General features: G+C 37.5%; 1 protein-coding gene across 7 annotated transcripts in view; it reads left to right on the top strand.

Moving 5' to 3' along the window:
- Positions 1-10,008, top strand: part of CPEB3 (cytoplasmic polyadenylation element binding protein 3) — a 95,714-nt gene extending 85,706 nt beyond the window's left edge. For all 7 annotated transcript variants that reach the window (XM_065639265.1, XM_065639262.1, XM_065639261.1 and 4 more), the window contains exons 8-10: positions 569-683; positions 3,462-3,643; positions 6,613-10,008. In XM_065639265.1, the coding sequence (XP_065495337.1) occupies positions 569-683; positions 3,462-3,643; positions 6,613-6,840 (525 nt within the window). In that variant the 3' untranslated portion in view covers positions 6,841-10,008. The remainder of the gene's footprint in view (positions 1-568; positions 684-3,461; positions 3,644-6,612) is intronic.
- The last annotated feature ends 12,586 nt before the right edge of the window (positions 10,009-22,594 follow it).

The following is a 22,594-nucleotide window of genomic DNA, read 5'->3' as shown; positions in this document are numbered from 1 at the left end:
GTGTGCCTCTGTGATTTCTAGGATCAAAAAACTACATGGATGAACAGCTTTATCCAAATAAATTCTGAGCATTTTTTTCCTGTGTAATCTAAAGACTCCTTTTCAACTGTGTTGCTTGCTGCTTAACTGAAGTGAGCATTCATACATTATAAAAACGCATTTTGTATCCAAACATAGAAACTAATTTTATCTCCACCCCATCAAGGCTTTAAAATTTGTAGATCACTGTATGTCATTTCAGGAAAGCCAGAAGCCCGAACTGCAAGTGTAATAGCACATACACAGTAAAATGTTCTGAAAGTCCTTTCACAGGTTTCTTGTCATAATGGCGATTTAGGGGCAGGGAATTAATGAGGTAGTTTGCTCTGCTGAAATTTGATTCAAGCCTGGCCTCTAGAGGTGATAGATGAACTGTACCTTCTTTCAAACACTTCAATAAGCTTATGCCACTGATTTACTGCTTTTGCTAAGTTAAAATTATATTTTTAATTATAGAAAGATTTGGCAGTTGTTTCTTAATTTTAATGGAGTTGTCAAGTTCCTCTACTAAAAACAATCCTTAATACAGGTGCAAATCCGACCTTGGAACCTAAGTGACAGTGACTTTGTGATGGATGGGTCTCAGCCCTTGGATCCAAGAAAAACTATCTTTGTTGGAGGAGTTCCACGGCCCCTCCGAGCTGGTGAGTACAAGGAAAATGTAGGACATGTAGTAGTGGCTTCCAGATTAAGTAGAAAAGATGAGAAACGATATATAGCATATGTAAAAGGGCAGAAAGTATACCCTGTGTTTTCCAAAGATCGTAGCTCACTTTCTAAGTCAAACTGTCTTCCTGTCTAGAAAATACAAACTGTGAACATTTTTTATCTTTCAGATAAGTTACTAATTAGGATTTTCAGTTGAAACAGTTTTCCCCAAGTTTGCACAATATCCTAGAACTTGGCTGATTTTTCATAATGTATACCATCTTAGTCCTAACCCTGGCTTGCTTGCTGAGATGCAGACAAGTTCCCCTTTCCTTTGCCTAGAGGACAAATTTCTCCCAGCCCCTTTCCAAACCAATTCCAACTGCAGCTCTACGATTTCTTTCCCTTTTTCTCAACCCTAACCCTAATTTCCCCATGGAGCTATAGACAAGGCCTCAGCCACTGCTGAGAAGAAAAATCTCTCCCAGTCCAGGTCTCCTGGTGGCCCCACTCTGTGCTGAAGACCATTTACCAGACCTGCACCTAATGTAGATCTTTTTCTCAATCTTTTTTTCTTCACCCTTAACTATTTCTTCGCTTTGATTTGCAGGGCCATAGACAAGGCTCCTTAGCCTTTGGCCAGAGGAAAGATTTAGCCCAGCCCAGATCTCCTGGCAGCCCCCACTTTGTTTTGAAGGCCCCTTTTCAGCACCGCTCCCAACTGTAGCTCGATGCTCCTTTCTTCCTAACCCTTATATTTTTGTTGAGCCAATGACAAGGTCACGAAGCCAGTTGAAACATTTCTCCTATCTAGCTCTTTTGACAGCCCTCAGTTGCATTCAGTAGTTCCCTCTCCATCCTCACTCCAAGTCAGCTGCATGGTTTCCCTTTTTCATTCTCTCAACCCTAATCCTAATTTTCCAGAGCTGTAGTAGAGAAGGCCCCTCAGTCACTGTCTGGGAGAAACACTGCTGGATCAGGTTCCCTGGTAGCCCTCACTTCTCTTTGGCAGCCACTTTCTAGCCCACTAGAACTTCAGCTGCTCACTTTATCCTTCTCCTAATTCTTTTGGGAAGCTGTACACAAAGTCCCATGGCCATTGCTTACAGTAAGATTTGTGCAAGCCCAGGTTTCTTGGCAGCTTTCATGTTCCTCGCCATCTTAAAATAAGACATAATTATAAAATGGCAATTATGTAAATAGTAACAATTAAATATTTCCTCATTTCTAGTCACAGCCTTTATAAAACTCTGTCATTTGGCCTGTTGTAGCTTACATTTGAAAAACTGATGCCTTTAAATAGTTAACTTCTCCAAGTCTTCCAGTTTTTCTTGTTTGCAACTTTAAAGATCTGATACAGAAGTTTTTGCTAAGATGTCTGAACACCATATGGTTTCCTTGCCCAGGAATCCTATATATTCTTTGTCTATTGGCAAGAGTAACTTACTAGAACTCCTATTGTAAATGTTTTTAAGTGTTTCTGATGTTTATTCTGTAGTGTCACTTTCTGAGATCATTACCTAAATGATGTTTCCGAATGATTAACAAGCAGAAGAATCTACTAGTCAGTACATTACGCTGACAGTTTTCCCTTACTTTTTGGAGCAAGAGTATTATCTGGTTTGGTAGAATGAGTCAGACATTTTATTGCTCGTTGCAAGTGGACAAATTAGCATATGGTCTTCCCTTAACGTGACACATACATTTATACAGACACACACATTTATACAGACACACATATATACTCAGTTTAAAAATTGTCTCTATATGTAACTACCTAGTGAGAATTTGGGATGTAAGTATTTAGTATATATTTTTCATTTCATCTTGGACAGCTAAATTTTACTTTGCTACTGAGAGTGTTTTCACACATTAGCATAAAAAATGGCTGACTTAGCAGGGTCTGTATGGGTCCCAGTATCTTGCTTTTCGAGGGTCTGTCCTTTGTCCATCTCACAAATTTCTTTGCCTGTCAGCTTTTACAGAGAACTTGGCTCAGTGGCCATACATCTCTGCCCAGTGTACATGCTGCTTCTGCACTTCCTTCAGCCTCTTTTCCACTTCCTTCAGTTCTTTCCCTTAACTTTCCTCCTGTATGTTTCCCAACCAGGTGCTCAGCCTGTCTTATTTTATGAACAATATTTATAACTTCTTTAGAGTTATTCTTAATGTCAGAAAAAGCAACAAACCATTTTAAAAGATCCACAATCAAGTTAACATTCTATAAAAATACTAAGTTGCACTCAAAATGTAGACTTGCTTTAAGTGTAATAACTTCTGATGTTTCACAAAATTTTGTTTCAAATGTAAACCACTTCCTTAATGTCTTTTCAACCTCAGTACTTAGGGCAAAATATCAGATTCTAAATAACAGGATTATCTTTAATGATCTGATATGTAAAGTAGTATTAACAAGCCTGGCTGGAGCAGAAGGAGATCCTGAATACCTAATTCCAAATACCACAGTTTTAATTTACAGTATGATAAATTCTAAAACAGTTGACCTGGTACCTACTTTAACAATGTAACTCTGCATTTTTTTCACACTTCAGTCACACCAAGTTTCTTTTTATAGAGTCTAGTTTTTGCCTTTCTATTTTACTATAATTTATATGGAGTTGATTCAATCTGTTAAAACCAACTTTTGGGTTTGCTGATTTAGACTTTGGAAGACAAGTATGCTAAGACAAATAGCACTTTTTAAATGCAACAAACCAAACGCAACACTATTATTTATGTTAAATATATAATATTTAACAATTGACTTATTGCAGTTGAATTGGCAATGATTATGGACCGTTTATATGGAGGTGTCTGCTATGCTGGCATTGATACAGACCCAGAGCTGAAGTATCCAAAAGGTGCTGGCAGAGTGGCTTTCTCCAATCAGCAGAGCTATATTGCTGCTATCAGTGCTCGCTTTGTCCAGCTCCAACATAATGACATTGATAAACGGGTAAGTAAAATCGCATGGAACAGAATGATTATTACTCCAAAAACTGTACAGAAATGAAAAACATCCTTATATTAATATTGTGTTGGAGAAAACTGTAACCTCTGTTCTTCAGATGACATTTGTTATATGCTTATTTAAACAGCTAAAGTAGAGTGAAAAAAGTATCTTAAACATCTTAAATAACTGTTTAGAACTAAAACCAGAAAATGGTCATAAGCTCATTTGTTCTTGGCTTTGTTTTGATTTCTGAAGGTCAAGCACTACAACTTTCCAGCTTCCTCCTTCTCTTTTAGATGTTTGCTTATTCTGCATCAACAGTTTTTAGTTAGTGGCTACCTCTATAGCTTCTGGTGTTTCTGCTATTCTTAGGCGACATTTTCTCTAAGCAAGGCTTAAGGTTCATAAACGGGTTTATCATCATAGGTAATGCTGACCTCAAAAGTCTTGAGAATTATTTAACTAAAACCAAACACCAACAGATGCTTGATAGGCAAAAGGGGAGAAAACGAGATGGTTTTGTTGAGTCTAAATGAAATCCTGGTTTGTAAAGGGCTTTTCAAGTATACAGTATAGTTAAGGTATTTACTAAGATGTTAAAAGAAAACATTAATTTCCAAGATTTTTTTTTTCTTTTAGACCTTCTGTTTTCACTTCTTTATTACATGTACAAATAACCACCTACGTTTTTGAGGACGTTTAGAACATGCAACATGTACTGCTGCTATATATTTTTACAATCAGGATGGCTTATTTGCTGCTTAATCTAATATAAATTGTTTTTTAAGCAGTCAGCTTCACAGGTATCGGGTGTGTCTACGATGTGCAGTATACATATAAAAAATCAGAACTTAACTTTTTGTCAGATTAGGTGAGGTCATGGAGCTATAAATCTTCAAACTGTTTTTCTATGGTGCTACTATACCTCATGATTTTAACTAAGACAGAGCTGTTCCTAAATATTTCTTGTCCATTGAATTGTGAAAAATTTTACAGAGAGACTAAGATGATTAATTTTGGAGCCTTCGTCACAGTGGTAAACCCTTTGAGATTTATATATCTACCATGCTTAAAAACTTGACATTTTTTCTAAGCTTTAGAATAGAGCCAGAAATGATGCTAGCTGGTAGTTTTTTCCATCAATCAGTACTCTTCCCAGTTCGTTGACTGATAATTTAGGTTTACTTAATTATCTTTTAGCTGTTTTTAAAATAAGTTTATCTGTGAGTTTGAAGAAGTATTAAGTCTCTTAATCCATCCTTAAATACTAGTTCTTAAATCTAATAGATTGAAATCCCTGAATGGTATAGCACACATTCTTGAAATTATTTCACTAGTAACCAAAACAAGAAAAGGAGCGAGAGGGAGAATCTATTTCAGACCCTCACAAGTCATGCTTTGGAAATGTGAGTGGGGATCTAAAGATGTGCTGGACATTGGACCTGCTTCCTTCCAATGTCATTTGGAACAGTGCTGTTTTATTTTACACAATGCTTTTAATTTTACTGGTAGGGCATCTGATATGCAAAATGGCAGTTATTTACACTTGTCCCTAACAATACTAGTAGTACAATGTAAAAAAAAAAAAAAAAAAAGGCGGTTCTAGCTGTTCATTAGGCAAGAAATATAATTCACTATATAAGCTTTACTTCAAATGAATGATATTTGTTGAAATGTGATCAGGATAAACTGAAGTAAAATTCAGCATAAAGCTTTTTTGTATAATAGGTTTCTTGTTTTTCAGTTTACTCTCTCCTTCTGTGTTTCTTTAATACTGTATGCATTTAAGCATAGTTACCAGAATCAAATTTTCCTTGCGATATGCAAATTTTGCCAGACTAGCACCTGTGCAGTTACAGCAAAATTATTCATAATAAAAGTATGAATCTCTCAATTTTTTAATCTCTTTTAATGTAGTTGACTGTACTTAATCCACTTGATAAATAGCATCATAGAGCCATAAGAATTACACATGCATAAACTAATGATTTCCCCAGCATGAATAAGCACTCAATTTAAATTTAAATGTGGAGGCTTGATTGTTACAAACAGACACACAGGAGAGAACTCGCATGTTGTCAGCTTCTGTAATAGCACTGTTGCAAGTGCCCAGTGATGCATCAAAATACTGCTGTGTTTGGCACAAGTGCTTTAAAAAGAATTCCAGTCCTAAGATGTCTACAACTGAGTGCAGGACAAAAGTCAGCAGCTCTCCAGCCTATTTGTAATTGATGGCAAGGCCACAGTTGGAACAATTATGAAATCTTGCTACATTTCTAGAGCTGAAAATCTTTAGATAGTGATTTTTGCCAGCGTAAGGCAGAATATTTAATACAAATGCATTTAATCTTGTTTAATTTGAATTTTCCCTTCATGTATTAGTCTGGTCCTGCATTTTGCTTCCCCTCCCCTCAAAAAAACCCAAACCCCCAACAAACAAACAAACACACACAAAACCAAAAACCAAACAAAACAACCAACAACCTACCCCAAACACCTCTCTGGAAAAAACAACCACAAACAAACCACCACCAAAAGAACAAAACAACACAACTCTGAAACTCACCAGATGTCTGAAGCTTAGAAATATACATTCGTTCTTTATAATTTTTCTTCCTAAATGGTGCTCTCTTGCACTCTGCCCCCGTAACAACTGTATTCATATTCCTGAAGGTTTCTTAGCAGCAAAATCCTTGGAGAGGCTATTTTTACTGTACTTCCATCTTAATACTTTCACATACCTAACTTTTCCAAGAAATGTTGAATACTTACCAAAGCACACCCTTCTTTCTTGAGATTTTTCTGACAAGTAAAGTGATTGATATGAAAATTTAACTACGAACCTCTTTGTTTTAATCTAGCATCAGTTGAAAACCAACAGACTCAAGAGAATTAAAATATTATTCCCTCTGTTCATACTTAGCAAAACTATGTAATCTTCTTACAGTTAATTTTTCTTCTTCCTGGTGCAGGTGGAAGTGAAGCCATATGTGCTGGATGATCAGATGTGTGATGAATGCCAGGGCACTCGCTGTGGTGGAAAATTTGCTCCATTCTTTTGTGCCAACGTTACCTGTTTGCAGTATTACTGTGAATACTGCTGGGCAAGCATACACTCTCGTGCTGGGCGAGAGTTCCACAAACCACTGGTAAAGGAGGGAGGTGACCGGCCCCGCCACGTCCCGTTCCGCTGGAGCTGAACACCAGGCCTCACCCAGCAACAAGTACTGGAATAGATAAAATCGAGTGAAAAGAGAGCGCTGCCTCAGGGCTTAGTGTTCTGGAAATCTGTGCATTCGTCCTCGACTTTAATGAAGATATGGGTCTTTTTATTACTATTATTATTATTATTATTATTTACAGTCACATTACTGAACTCAGTGTCCAGTATAATACAAACCGGCAGAGTGTAACTGTACTGATTTTGCACTTTGATTCACACAAACATCTGCTTGGTACCTTAATTTCCTACACAAGACTTGTCACTAGTGACATTATGTAGACTGCCATTCTCATCAGCCTTTACTGGGTTGATGTGTATGTGATGAAGATTTTTTTATTATAGTTATAATTATTTTTGTTTATAAACTGGAGCATGCACTTATTTTCAGAAATTTAGACTTGCCCCTAGCAGATGACTTACCAAAGGTAATATTCACAAGTAGGTGGCAGATGTAGCAAAAACTTAAACAGATATTCAGCAATCGTTAGTTTGGGTCATTTAGAATAGTAATAACCCTTAAAGAAAATAAGCCTTTAGTTGCTCTCCATTTTGACTTGTAAGGATGATACCTCATAAGCTGGATCAGACTTTTTTCTTTTGTTTTGCTGAGGGTTTTTGTTTGTTTTTGTTTTGTTGTGGGTTTTTTCTTTTTGGTTTTTTTTTTTTTGTTTTTTTTTTTTTTGGTTAGGTCTTTTAGTGTTATGTAAATGTATGCTGCAATAGCTTTTGCTGCTATTAAAATGGTATTACTAATACCATAATACTCTATTCAGGCTAGTGTATCAGTTAAAAAATGAATATGTGATTAAAATAGTGATGGCTGCTGAAAGGAGATCAGTATAGCATACAGAAAAGCTTCCAAGGAAGGTCAATATTTTTTGACTGCATGTTTACTTAATCAGGTTGCTGCATGCAATAAATTTTATATATGTCTAATATAAAACCTGCCCACAATGCACAAATTATGAATCTACGTAGGCTACAAAATACTCAGTAACAACAACAAAAAAATGATTACTGACTGGAGGAAGGCATGCCTCAATAAATGTAATGCTTCTGAAATTAAGATCAGCCCATTACAGAATGACCTATATTACAACAGATATAAAAACTAGCTGTAGGATATTCTTAAAACAAATTTGTGGATGGTAGATGAAGTACTTTGCGGTGCTCTGTTATATATCGTGCAATTTATTTTATATAGTAAAGTGATTATGTCTAGTACTGTGATCAAACTTAACTGTTAAAGCCTCTGTATCCAACATTAACACATTTTTTGACAGTTTGTAACAGGTACATAAACAGAAATGAGCTCTTAGTTACAATCTCTCTCCTAATGCTTGCATCTTTTATGTAGCTGCAGACCTTGTCCAGAAAACCAAAGAGCTCATGTTAGCGTACACACACTACCGATTAGATAGTCTGTCAAACTAATAAACTAGGCACATTTAAGAAAGTTAGGAAAAAAGTGGTGCTAAAGAAATGTCTGCATATAAAAGTAACATGAGATGTCTGCTCTGTGGATGTGGTGTTATCTCTATAATCCCTGGATGTATCCTGTGAAGCTTGAATACGATTAAGACCTGCTAACACAGTGGACATTTTTTTAGCATGAACTATGGGGCTGCAGATAGCATATAAATATAAACACACTTGGTATACTAATGATTGTGAGAATGTGTACACTATTTTTTTTCTTTTTCCTCCTTTGTTCTTGTAGTTCTGGGGACAATCTGACTGGATATGACACCGCATAGTAGATTTCAGTGTTCTGGGTTTTGTTTGTTGTAATGTCCTTGTTTATGTCTAATTTAGTAAAATGTTTTTCCCAGTGTTTAGTTGCAAGTATTGGCTTTGAAAGGATTTCTTTCTGTTTTTGGAGAAAAAAAAGAAAAAAGAAAAAGAAAAAATAGTTTTTTACTGGTTTAAAATGCTTATTATAATTACCCTTTTGAAGATACTTCTGGGCATTTTGTGATATTGCTTTTTGCAGCCCAGGTGTCTTTTCTGTTGGTTTGGTTTTTTTTTTCATCTGTACAAGACATTTTGTTATGCACTACTTTTTGTATCTAGACAGTTTTCAACAGTCGGCTGATGATTTTTTTTTTAAAGAAAAAGGCATGCTTTCTGACTGACATGATCTTTTGCAATACCTCAATTTTGAAATATAGGAAAGAAAATGATATTTTCTAAGTAAGTTTATTCAGAAAAATATATATTAATTTAATTCTGCAAGAAAAATGATTTAACAGATGGGTAACTTTATTTTTTTCATGCTTATTTGAGTTTTTTTGAAAATGAAGAAGTTAGAGCTTTATAACTGTAATATTAAAGATCATAGCTAACCTACAGAAATCTACCTAATTATGTGAAAGAAGTAAACCTTTTTGAAGAACTACCCCTCTTTCATGTAGAAAAATACCCCCCCAGAGAGAAAGAGAGAGAGAGAAGCTGGAAAATGTACAATATAGCATAATGTTGGATTAAATCTAAAACAAAATCATCATAAAGAACAGGTGTAAACACAAAATCCATTTGGTGCTGAAAGTTGTGAATAGAAGGTGAAAAAATATTTTCCCTTAATTTGTATATTTATAATCAAGTGTGATTATGCACGACTGACCAGAATTGTGAGTTCTTCTGTTTGTATTTTTTTAAAGAGAACTTTTTTTAGTTTATTAAATTATGACATGCTCCCTTTTGTTTTGTAAATGAATGTGCCCCTGAGTTGTTAATATGTTATATTAAAAGAGAGTCCTTCAAAAAAAGTTATTTTTTAAAATATGGAGTTCTGAACTGCAACTTGACTAAGAAGCCCCTGGGTACAACAGGTCCTATTGTGGCCTTTTCTGATGTGAGACTTGAACTAGTCGATTTTTTTGAAGGCTAACCTAACCTCGACTATTTGTTGTTATGTGCAATACTGTTTGTACTGTTTGTATAAAAAAAAAAAAAAGAAAAATGAAAAGAAAAAAGGCATAAATCTTTATTGCAGATTTATTTTCATTGCAGACTTTAGACATTGTGATTCACTAAAATCATTTTTCTACTGTCAAATATGTACCTTTTCTTCATGCTGGTATTTTTTCAATAGTAATGTAGCCTTTGTACTGAGACAAATTTTCATTGTTATTTTTAGAAAGATTTTTTGCTAAGAAAAAATTAAACATATTTACATATTTTTCATTTTTATTTCGTATTTTCTTTAAGGAGTGCTTTCTCAACCATTAATATAGTTGTTTCTGGGAGAGACTTTCATATCTGGTCAATGTCATTAATATTATTTTGTATTTTTACTTGGAATAAATTAATTTTATGATGCTAATTCTTTAAAAGTTTATTTTTTTCATTTTCAGTTATTTTTGAAGCTAAAATCTTTGTAATATTGTTACTAAAGTGTCTAGTTTTTTGAAATGCAAAGCTTTATGTATTAACTTGCTGATGTGGTTTACAATAGTGTGGCAATGATGAAAATGGTTGGTTATGTAAAGTGATTGGAAAACTGTAACAAAGAATTGGGCAATAAAATGACAGAATGAAGCAGAAAAAAATGTGATATTTTGAAAAGCCTTTTCCTTTATCAAAATGATTTAGGGAGATAATAGGGATGTCACAGTACCAGTTCGCTGTCTAGATTTATACACCACCAGTGCTGATGAAATACTATTGCCGTTATAATGAACTAAATCTATTGAAACAATGGGTTTTTGACCCTGCCCATTCAGCATAATGCTCCATTACTTTTCTTGTCATGAACTTGATAAACTTGCTTTTCAATAGTCTTAGATTGAACCTCCTAAAATATATATTCTGCATTGTATTTTGCCACTGTGTTATTTATTAAATTGACCGTTTCCTGCACAACTTCCTTCTTGCATATGTTTTTCAGTGGCAGCATGGAACAGACTGTAGGTACCCACATCATTTTCTAGTGACATTACCACACAGTGTTGGTAGCTGCCTAGCTAATGCAGAATAATGTATGCCCATTCCCCGGTAGCAATGCACTTATCCACGTTGCCACCATGTCTGAACATCTGTTCAGCTTCTTTGTCTTTCTCCATTTTTCTCAGCCTCTCTTGTGTCTGTGTTCTTTTTTTCTTTTGTACTGGCAATACCAAGTGCCAGTATCAAAATACCTTTTGCTTCACCTCCATTTACATCACCCTTGTTTCCCTGTGCAGCCAGAAGAAACCCCTTCCTGAAGCCAGTGACTCTCTGTTCTGGCACCTGAAACAATCCAGACTAAAACTGGTGATGCGTAAACAGGGCATATGATGACTTTCTCTAGACCAAACAATTACTTAAATGAGTTACTGATGACCTTTTAGACTAACTTATGCTAGAGTGTTAGAGTGGCTCATCTGTAACTTGTGGAAAGACACGTCCAGAGTTGGTCTATTGTGTGTCCTCTGTGTGTTCAGTTCTGTAAGTAATGTATAGACTAGATCAAATAGTGAAGTAAAATTTAGACTCAAATTAGGTACTACTGGTTGGAATGTATGCAAATTGCAAACAAAGGAGATTAAGGAATGAAGAGGGAATGAAAAAATTCCTGCTAAGTGGTACAAAGTTTATGCTTATATTTCTGCCTACATGCTTGTATTTTATAGCCTGCTAGCAAGGCATGGGCTAAAACAAATTGTATTGCAAATATGCAGTTAGCAAATAACTTTGCTAATTTCACTATCTGTTAGAGTAGTTTAAAAAAAAAAAAAAAAAATTTAAAAAAAGGCGCTTAATTGGGAAAAGCTCCCATGTTAATATTTCAGTATTGTGACATCTCTACTTGCAAGGTATGAGTGAAAGATTAGTCACAGATTTGTAGAAATGTGTCTTTTGTTTAATCTGGCTTATATGTAGTTGCTTTTATGCTGGTTTGTATGATGTCAGCTAAACCCTTTTTCTTCCTTTTTTTTTTTTTTTATTTTAAACCAGACAAACTTCCTAATCTCTACTGCTATAGTGTTCTCTCATACCACAGAGTATTTTATATTCATGTTAGTGACTACTCTATACCCCAAATGGGTAGCTGGTCAGAAATCACATTGATCACATAATTCTGACACACTCAAATTTACATCAGAAAAAGTTTAGCAGTAAGTAGAAAACCAGGGTGCTAATAACAGATAATTTGGGGTCTTTTTTTTTTTTTTTTCTTCCCTGGATGCAGTTCTGTTGGGGTATAAAGTATTAGGTATTTGTAATTTTACTGTCAAAATAATGGACATAACTTTTAGAGCATTCACAGCTAAGATCTCTGTACTTGTTTTTCAACTAATTTTATATGTACTGTATCTTTTATTACATGTTCTCTTAGATTGTTTTTGCTAGTAATTCTAACAAGGCTTCTTCCTTTTTGGCTTGGACTAATGCTTGTATGGAACTGCAGTACTGTGACTAAACATGGAGCTCAATGCTGCTATTGCTTACAACTGCTTAAACTTTGTAGTTTGGACTTTATTTTTTTCTGTAATAACTTATTAAATATAGTTGTATGAAGTACTGATACTTGTCATCCTTTGCACATGCTAAGGAAATCCTGGGATATGAATTATGGGATTGTGAACCACCTAAAAAACCCCAAATCTTGTACTGGAAAACCGTTTACACTAGGTAAGGTTAAGCAAATACACACCATACTCACATGCACACAGACTATGTTTTCTAGTAATTTTATATTATAAGTTTACGGTCCACTTATGTTTTGTCTCTAAAATGGAAAAGCCACCCTTGATAGGGCATTTATTATGCTAAGCCAAAAGTAAATACAAAAATATATACCAAGGAAATATTTCTGACAATGTAGTTTTCCCTCCCAAAAGCAGTATTGAGTGCCTTGAAAAAAGGAACTGTTGAATTATTTTCTCTGAATTTGACAAAAATTGTTGGCTAACTTACATTGCACTTTTTAATTAGCAGTTTCACAATGGCTGCAGGCTAAAGATTAGACTGATCAGTTGTAAAAGAAAAAAGCACAACACCACTAGTTTCTAATGGTTTCTATTTTAAGAATAGGAGGCAATTAAAGCTCAGCAATATAGCTGTTTGGAACTCTTAGAATACTTCCTTGAATAAATGTGAATGCTGCTATGTCAGGACAAGTGAAGACCACAAGAATAGTACATGTTCTATATCACTGCTTTCTTTTGATGTCTACCTAAATGCAGCTAAACAACCCTGCTGGAACTATCAGCACTAGAAATTACAGGCTGACTTCAATGTATGTGTTCTACTTAAACAGGAACTGCCTATGATTACACTAGAAATCAAATGCTGATGAGACTGTGTGCCGACTAAGTATTGTGCATGCTCCTTTAGTGTGCAGAGCCCTGTGGCTTGTGTTATGCTATTTTATCCTAACATTACCACATGCAATAGCTCATACGCGTGAAAGAAGAAAGCTTGGATGCCAGAAAATAAACAGGATGCTCAGGCATGGACTTGTTTTCAAACTGACAGTGAATAACCCGAACTCTCAGGAGAATGGTCTACTGACTGTGCTTCCAGAAGTGGTTTTACAAGACAGCCATCTGTAATAGGAATTCTAGTAGCAAATACATTTATGAGAACTTGTAGGCTTCTGGTAACTTCAGAGTTAAATTTGAGAAGGGAGTTCTTATAAACACCTTCCAATTAGTGAAGTGTTAAACTGCTTATTGAAGCCTCTGTCCGCACAATGTTCTGAGTCCATCTGGACAAAGTCAGTCTGGATTTACCCCCGTCCTTTATTATAGAGAACAATGGTGGGAAGGAGCGCAGCTTCTCTGGATCTTCTAATCCTCAATCCTTCCATTACTGACAAAGTAAGCCATGCCACTTGTAAGGTACTGATACTGACAATTTTCCTTCTCGAGCAGATAGCAGCATTTAACTCAGCCATTGCTTGCATTAAAAAAAAAAGGTTGCATTAATTTAAATTAAACCAATACCCTTAAGTACAAAAGGCTGCATGGCCTCTTTTGCTTCTGGCTTGTATGCGTTATTTTTGCCAGGCTTAAACTGAACTACCTACCTCTATGACTATTGAAGCTTGTATATTAAACCTATTTAGGCACACTTCTAAACTAAACGTTTTTGTACTCAAGGCACCAAAGCAACATGTCACCCTTCACACAGACCTGCAGAAAAGCCAAAGCTTAGCTCTTACAAGCCATAATCCTCCTTAGCAAAAGCTAAACAGCATGAGCACAAGGTGAGAATTGTTGCATTCTCTCTCCTAGGGATCAACCAGAGAATGGGTTTTAAAACAAGCAATGTACTTAACCTGTTTTCATAAAAATGTTACTAGCTACTTGCAAAACCCTTATATCACACAATTTTATTATGAACACAGGACAAAGTTGCATACACCAGATGCACACACAAACTATGCCTGTTCAAATGAATTCTCTCTCTCCCCAGTGGCAAGCAAAGGTATGCAAAGTTTATCTTAGGATGACAAACTGTACCTAGAGCAATTTGAGATTGAGACGGAAACGTGATAAAAGTCCAGAAATCTCCCCCTTTTCCTGTTTTGGAAGGAGAAATAAAATACCAGCAAGTATAAAGTCACATGAGGGCCCTTGGCAATAGTTAGGACAGAACTCATGCTGCCCCATTCATAGCACATTGGCTTCCCAGTGTGGCCATGCCAGCCATTCCTTGACTAGCATGGTAGGCACTTGGGGGCTAAATTATTAAAACCAGGTATCCATTTGCTACTTTTAGGTGCCTGAGTGACATTTAGTTGCTCCCAACTTCCTAAAATCTCCTCTGAGCTGTTGCCTAGCATTGCTTGGGCCTATGTTTTTGTGAACAGGAAGATTAAAACCACTTGTGTCTTAATACTTCTAAATTGTTCAGTACCCAAGATCTACGTAGATTCTCAGAGTAGTTCCCTGTTTTTTTTTCAACCTGCAAGCCTAAACACAGAAAGCACTTGCAAACATATTTATCAGACCAAAGATGAGCACATAAAGGAGAAGAAAAGTGTATTTCTCCTTCTCTATCCAATAGAGGTTTTTGGTTTGGATTGGTTTTTGGGTTTGGTTTTTATTTCTTTTTCCAAATTTCTTGCACTATGGAGCAAGGCCTAAACTTTTTTGCTCATTGTTGCAGCAACTACGTTAAATATTTTGAGACACATACTTTGTCACAGCTCAGAACTGGACAGTTTTACTTTTGAACATGTACATTTGCATCCCTTCATCTGCTGCTTGCAATAACAAAAGGAAAATATCAAACATGAATTAACACAAACAAAAGCATTCCACTCACCTTAAGAACTTGCTACCTATGTTACAAAATGTAAATACCATTAGACAACACTCAACTGACATGTCATGTCCATATAACACACTCATTTTATGCTGAACACGTTGATCTGAAATCACTTGCTAATCAAAATGGTAAGCAACATCAAAGGCCAAAAGATACATAAAAGGGACAGAATATTGTTCCCACTAATTCAAAGACAGAATTCTGTCTTACAGACTTCAGTGGGGTACCACTTCACCAGCAAGCATTTCAACTTTCACCCAGTTCTCATGAGTTCCAGCTTTAGACAAAACATTAATGTTACTTGGGTTACTTTCTTATGTTACAGTCTTATCTAAACATGTTCTAGCTTAGGAAATGCCTAATCATTGCTTTCTACCCACTGATGAACTTAATTGCGTCTAAGGACGGACCTGCAAGTGCACACTAGCAAATGTGAGGTGCGGTAAGGTGAGGTGAGCAGAAATGGGGAAAGGTTAAGTAGTCCATTTTATCTCCATTTTAATTAACGTTTTATCTAGAAAAATTTCAGTCACTCTGGCAGAGATAAGTAGGAGTATTTGATACTCATTATAACATAAACTCAGAAACGACAGAAACCAGAACCAAGAGCTCCTCCCAAATGGGTGTCCAAGCCTTTCAATTAGTAAGTCATTCCTTTGCTCTCACCCTCTTAGCCCAAAGAGTCTTGACTTGTTTTATATAAAGTGGAACAACAGAAAGCAAAAGCCTTCCTCCAGCTGTAGGCAGCATAACACAAGCTAACTTGACTGTCATGATCATGAAATGCTTTGTGTGTTAATCCACCCTCAAAAGCAACTGAATTAGCAAGTGTTAAAGCACCTTGGGTATCTCTGCACCACATTTACTGTACAGGTGCCTAACCCAAGGACATGGATTATGCTCTAGCCACCACAAACCAAACAATTAGACACAGTGATGCTCAAATTCACATCACCTATATAACATTGTGGATTTGGCTTTGTGACCTTGACCCTTTTTTCCTCCTCTCAGCTGAGATTTGTTTATCTGCTGAAATGTTTACATTAGATGCTTGTTGTTCTATTCAAAGAGGGTAAATATTGATGCTTGACAACAGCAGAAATAATATACTCCAACAAACACTGAATAAAAGACCTGCCACACAGGAAAATGACAGTAAAGCCTCAAAGTGCTGAAGAACCTGCAACCTAAAATATGAAACAAGTGATAATGCAAACCACAGACACACAACCCTAAAAAGGACAAAAAAACCAAATCCAGAGCTAGAATGTTCTAGCACTTTTCTGTCAAGAGAGTTTACAGGCAGAGAATTACTGTTACTTTACGGCCATGTAATGAAAGCACTACTCCCACAGCACACAGGATATAAATAAGACAAACCATAGCAGTCTCTCTCGCTGATTAAAACAAAATAAAAGTCCACTGTTGTGATTCTGGGACACATTTTGCTAATGATCAGCCAGCAATCTGGTAATGCTTCGTTCTGGAAAAATCCCTGAGGCACCAAGAAATTTTACTGCTAAAATTCTTCAGTTACACTACTTCAATCACTGCCCTGAAAAAAGTTTAATATAGACCATATAGCCAGAAGCCAAAAAGAAAAAAAAAGAAAAAAAATCCCACCAACCTAGTCATGTGGAGACACGACTGAGTCTGCAAATCTTTACACCGTTATGTAACTCAGTAACTCTTGTATCTAACTCACTACTGTGTAATGTCTGTTGACAGCTAATCCTCAGTGAGGCTAGGTGTAGTACGAGACAAAGAAAAAGGAAAAATGCTAAGATATGTGGAATCTCTGCATTTGTCAGACTATTCATGCAAAATATATTGAAAAATCTATCTTAAATTCACATCCATCTTATGAGCCTGAGCTCCACTGTACAGTATACAGAGTATACAGTAGGTGTATAAAGTAAGAGGAAAAGTGGCAAAATGTGGGGGAGGATGAATCTCTCCTGCAGTTTAGCCTTTTGTTGACACCAAATTTGAGACATATAAAAGGACTGTTTATAGAAAACATATTTCAGTACATCCTTTGACAGAGCAACGGAAGCCCTGAACTGAAGATGCCTGCCACTGCTGTAAAGTAGGACAATTTCTGTTTGGAAAAGGATTTTAAGGAACACCATTTCTGTCTTGTTCTCGATTTCTTGTTTCTGAATGGCATATGAGGCCAGACGGGTGATTGATATTGGCCTTCCTACTGAGGAATAACAAGAGAAATAAAACACTATATGAGATTTTCCTTTTGCTCTTTTAAATACTATTCAAACTCATGCTCTCCTAACCTAATTTGAGTACAATCTAGAACTACATTTATAGCAGCTTTTCTGCTCTGGAAACTGCCTTCACTTGCACAAATTATGCTCTCTAGTAATTAATTTGTACATTATAAACTACAGTATTACCTCTGAGCAGAACAGTTTGGCCTAAGCCTGCCTGCTTCTGATCCAAATTTCCTAATTTTCATGGATCAACCTCTTTACCTATGTTTCTATCAAGTGTGAAGAGTTCATGGAAACTGGTTGTGTCAGTTCTTTTCACAGAGGAATTAAGCTGGATACAAAATGCTGCAGGAGCTAATGCAGAGTCAGCAAGTAGCAGTGCCTTTCTATCAGAGAACCCTCTGAAATCACATTCTGAAAGAGGGATATAACAGAAACAGCATTAGCCAGAAGTGAACACTTCATATCAAAAGACTCAAACTAAATCTTTGCCCAATTCCTGAGCCAATTCCAAATACACTGTCAGATTAGAAATTTGGAGCTAGGGGGAAGTGGGTCCTCTGTTCTGTGATCCTTGCAGAAACAGGACTGTAAGAACAACCCAGTGACCGCAAGAAAGGGAGTCACTGGGCTGTAGAGTCACCCAGCTACAACATGCAAGTTTGGAAAACTTTGTCCTCTCAGTGTCCTAAAGCTCAGGCTGTACAGCTGAGCCAGGTCCATGTGACTCTGAGTCTGCCCAGCTCCTGATAAAATGAGTTCTCCCTGGCTATCTCCAGCACACATACTGTTCCCACAGACCGAGCCTGTTACCACCCGCTGTACCACCTGCTTGGACTCCTGCGGCACTTCCACCACTCCTCCTATTACCACCAAGCCAATTACTTGTAATAGCCTCATCCTGGCAGTGGGACAAGGCAACCAGTGAAGATGCTGCTTCTCCCTTCTGAGGCATCAGAAGATGACTGATATCACCTGTCAGTTCCACCACGCCCCAAGAGCACAGTCCCAGTCTTGCTCTACACCCCTACACACACCTCTCCTCCTATCATCCTCGCTCTTAAGTATGAAGAGAAGCCTTAACTGCAGGACTGCACAGCTGAGGAAAGGAGGGAGCCACACCAGGCTGTGCTGACACAATCCACAGAGCTACGTGCTCCTATTTGTGCTACAGAAGCCATGAAAACCTGTCATAAACTGCACCTCACTTCTTGTTGCTTTGCTTGGAGATACTTGGGCTGCACCTGGGAACAGCTGTGGATTTTCTGACAGAGAAGACACTACCTACAGCTGACAGCACTCCCCAGCTATTTGTGGCTTTTCCCACTGCCTGAAAGAAGAGCTGAAGATGTGAACACCAGCTAGGATGTAGAGGGGAGAGTGGGGGAAAGTCTCTCATTCATTTACGTTAGTGTGCAGTAAAGTGAAGGATCCATTTTTTTAAAAAATCAGGACAAGGAATAGCACCACAGATTTAAATACATTTCCCTTACCTACAAATGTCCCAAACAGTCTCTCCTCTCCCTAAAGAGTTAAGCAGCTGTATATTCCCCTTTACAGTCCCGAATAATATTTATCTCATGTATAGCATGGAGCTAACGTAGCTTCATGTTCTAGTTCAACTAGTTCAAAGGAGCTCACACATTTCTTTCACGATCTCAGTGCAAAAGCAATTCAATTTCTAACATGTCTCTTGGTTCCTATTACTGCCCTATTTAGAGTCCGTAAACTTCCGAACTTTGTGGAATAAGTGCCCAACTTTATAAAAACTTGTGTAAGATTCTGGCAATTAGCTAGGTTGCACTTTCATGAAACCTAGCTAATGAATATCAGCTTCATCAGTACCTAATGGAGGCCTACAAAAAACCTGGAGAGGGACTTTTTACAAGGGCATGTAGTGATATGACATGGGGTAATGACTTTAAGCTGAAAGAGGGTAGATTTAGATTAGATATAAGGAAGAAATTCTTCACCATGAGGTTGGTGGGGCACTGGAACAGGCTGCTCAGAGAAGATGTGGATGCTCCATCCCTGGAGGTGTTCAAGGCCAGGTTGGACGGGGCTTTGAGCAACCTGGGCTAGTGGAAGGTGCCCCTGCCCATGGCAGGGGGGTTGGAACTAGATGATCTCTAAGGTCCCTTCTGACCCAAATGGGGATGATTCTATGATTACATTGTTTAGCCTCTCAAAGTTAACCATAGGGTGTTTATTCCCACTAAGTCATCTGTCCAATGCACAAACGATAGATCCTCACAAGATGGCAGCTAAAGCAGATCTGCTGTCTCTGCTGACAGGGCAAAGCAGGCTACCACTTTTCTACCACAAGAGAGTGAAGCAGAAATGCTGTTAAATTTGAAGGAAGACTCCTGGGAGCTAAGATCTGACTAGCTATAAGAGCCAGAAATTCCCCAGTCAGCAATTCACTTAAACATAAGCCGAACTAGAATCGCTTATGTGCTTAAAATTACATACACACTGAAGTAATTGGGACCAATGGCTATATCTGACATGCTGAGCCAAAATATTCCCTACCCCAGTACATACCACTGTTTCTGCTCTTGAACCTGCACAAAGACCTGTACCATTAATACACAACTGAAGCCCTTGATTGAAAGGTTATGAAGGACCTAGTGCTAAACATTAAACTAGATGTTTGTTGACCTGGACATAGATCATATAGGTGTAATCGCAGCACATCAAAGACAGATGTAACCTATAAGAAGACAGGAGCTGACCAGCAATCCTTACGGGTTCTCTGGACAGCTGTGTCCGTGCTTTCAAAACATACTCTGATGACACTCAGGACAAGCATATTCCAAATCTAACTCCTGAGTGAGGACACAAACCTCAGACTGAAGGGGATTCCTCTGTTTGTTATTTGCTGAGCCTTTCATCTGCATTTGCTCCTGGCTGATGTAGTGACACCTCACCAAAATAGTTTCTAAGAATATCATATGCATCACTTAGAGTGTCTGCCACATAACTCAGGGCAGAGCACATGGCACAGGGAATTACTCTTTCATTTCCATCTGTGGCCCTTAGAAGAGAGAGCTGTTAAATCAGCAGTTCATTTCAGAGAAAAATCTAATATCTGTCCCTTTTCAAATCAGGCAAGTAGGTGAAAATTCAGGGTTGGCAGATCAAACAGACAGACTGCAGGCAGTGAGACTGCACATAGAGTCAGGATGTTCTCTAGCACAATCCTATTTACGAACAGTGAACATGAATTTCTCCTTCTGTCAGTAGAGGAGAAATAAGCGAAACACAGAGACAGTGTCAGAAGTCACAGCTGCAAATGCCTTTGAAGGTGAAACTGTTGGTGTGGAAAACCTTTAGTGCTGCCTTAATCATATTTCACTGTAGGGCCAAATTGAAAAAATAAAAAAGGATGTAATTAAAAATTAAAGTCCAAAGCTGTTCCTGAAAACTCCTACTCAGCTGCTACATAACCTTGAAGCTGTCTGAACTCTCTGGCTGACTAGACTTGCCTAAAGCTGCCTCTGCACAGACCCAGAATTACCTGTCCTGGCAAAGCAGAATAGGTCAGTATGTAGTACCTGCCTGAACAGTACCAAAATCCAAAGAGCAAGTGCTCTTACAGACTCTGTTGTACACTTACATTTCACACCATTATGCTGGCCGCTGCACCATCCACCTTTTGTCACAATTCGTCAGAAGAGTTTCAGTTATATTGACATGTTTAGGAAGAAAGAAAAAAAAAATTCAATGACTGCAAGGACACATAGGCATGAATTCCATGTGACATTCCCACATGCTAAAGAAGGGCAAGAGCTCAGCTATGCTGCTGTCTGCACCACTTGCTGTTAGCTAGTGAAGTTGCATCACCAAGTATGAAAGCATCTAACTGCCCTTGACACTGTACAGGTTCGGGATTCTCCAACTATCTCACATGTATCTAACAGCCCATACAGATGCACCTAACTTGCTGGATTTATGAGATATTGCCTCCGTCTATATATGCTGTAGGCAAGTGAACAATAGGCCTGCCTTGAGCTCTAATGACCTAGTACTATTTCTTAAATAATTACAATTACTAGGAATGCATGTTATTGAACTAGAAGGTGAATTAGAACAGTCCACCATGATGATACCAACAAACTATCTAAACCTGGGCCACTCTCACGATAGAAGTATTTTCTCTGATTACAGAGGACATTTCAGCAGCCACAAATCTTCTGAGTGAAAACACACACACCACAACTTTCATGTTGCATCTGTGGAATAATTAAAAGCTCCTTGTACACCAGAAGTGGGATGAAGCAAACTGAATATACTCTACCTGTACTTAAACTTGCCCTCCTATGATTACATCAGTCACTGTGTTAACTAAAATCACTTTAGTGGGACTTCCTTTAGCTTTTAAAACAAAGAAATTAAAGGCCAGAGTAATTTCAATGGTGACTATCTTTGCAAGTGCTTCTCATCACAGCCTGGCACCAAATCAGTGAGAAGGAATTTCTGACTGCACTTATTTTCCACGCCCATGAGATCAGGGCTGATTTAAATCAGTGCATGTTCACTTGCTATGTTTTCTGCTGCTGATCATGGTTAAGAGGTTTCCACTCCCGGGATACTTAACCCTATGTCTCTGCCAGAGTTCCATTTGTCTCAGATGTTCATCTAGTTACCACGGAATGCAATTTGACTCTATGAAAAAAGTCAGAGTTAAAAAAAAAAAAAGGAAGAACTGGATGAAAAAAAAAAGAAGAACTGGAAGAACTGAGATGACAGGAACTTCTGGAGAGGAAGAAATTATAACATGCAGTCAGACTACGCATCTCTTAAACAACTTAATTTGCCCCTCTCACTATGACCTGAGACCAATTACTCAGCCCACCTCCTCCAGTCTGCCAGAACTGTGCAAGTATGCTGAACATTTATAATGTTCACAGAAATTCCCAGTCTCCTGTTTCAAAGACAATATTAATCAGCAGAGGAGGAAGGGCTACAAAAATCCCTCCTTCTCAGGCCAGGCTATCACTTCTCATTCAAAGCCAATGTTGCTAATTCTCTTTGAAAGTATTTATGTTCCAGCAGTGTCTAAAGGGCTCAAAAGTAAAGCACAGCTTTGTTGGGCCTGACATTACATAAAGCACAGAGACAGATTCTGTCCTGAAGTGCTTTCAGTCTAAGTAGGCAAAACAAACAGAGCACATAAAAAGAACAGAAGGACCAAAACTAAGTGACTTGTCTGAGATCATGCAGCAAATCAGGAATGCG

The sequence above is a fragment of the Caloenas nicobarica genome, chromosome 7 (assembly GCF_036013445.1).
Source record: "Caloenas nicobarica isolate bCalNic1 chromosome 7, bCalNic1.hap1, whole genome shotgun sequence".
NCBI classification, from domain to species: Eukaryota; Metazoa; Chordata; class Aves; order Columbiformes; family Columbidae; genus Caloenas; species Caloenas nicobarica.
This window is presented reverse-complemented; position numbering and strand designations above follow the sequence as displayed.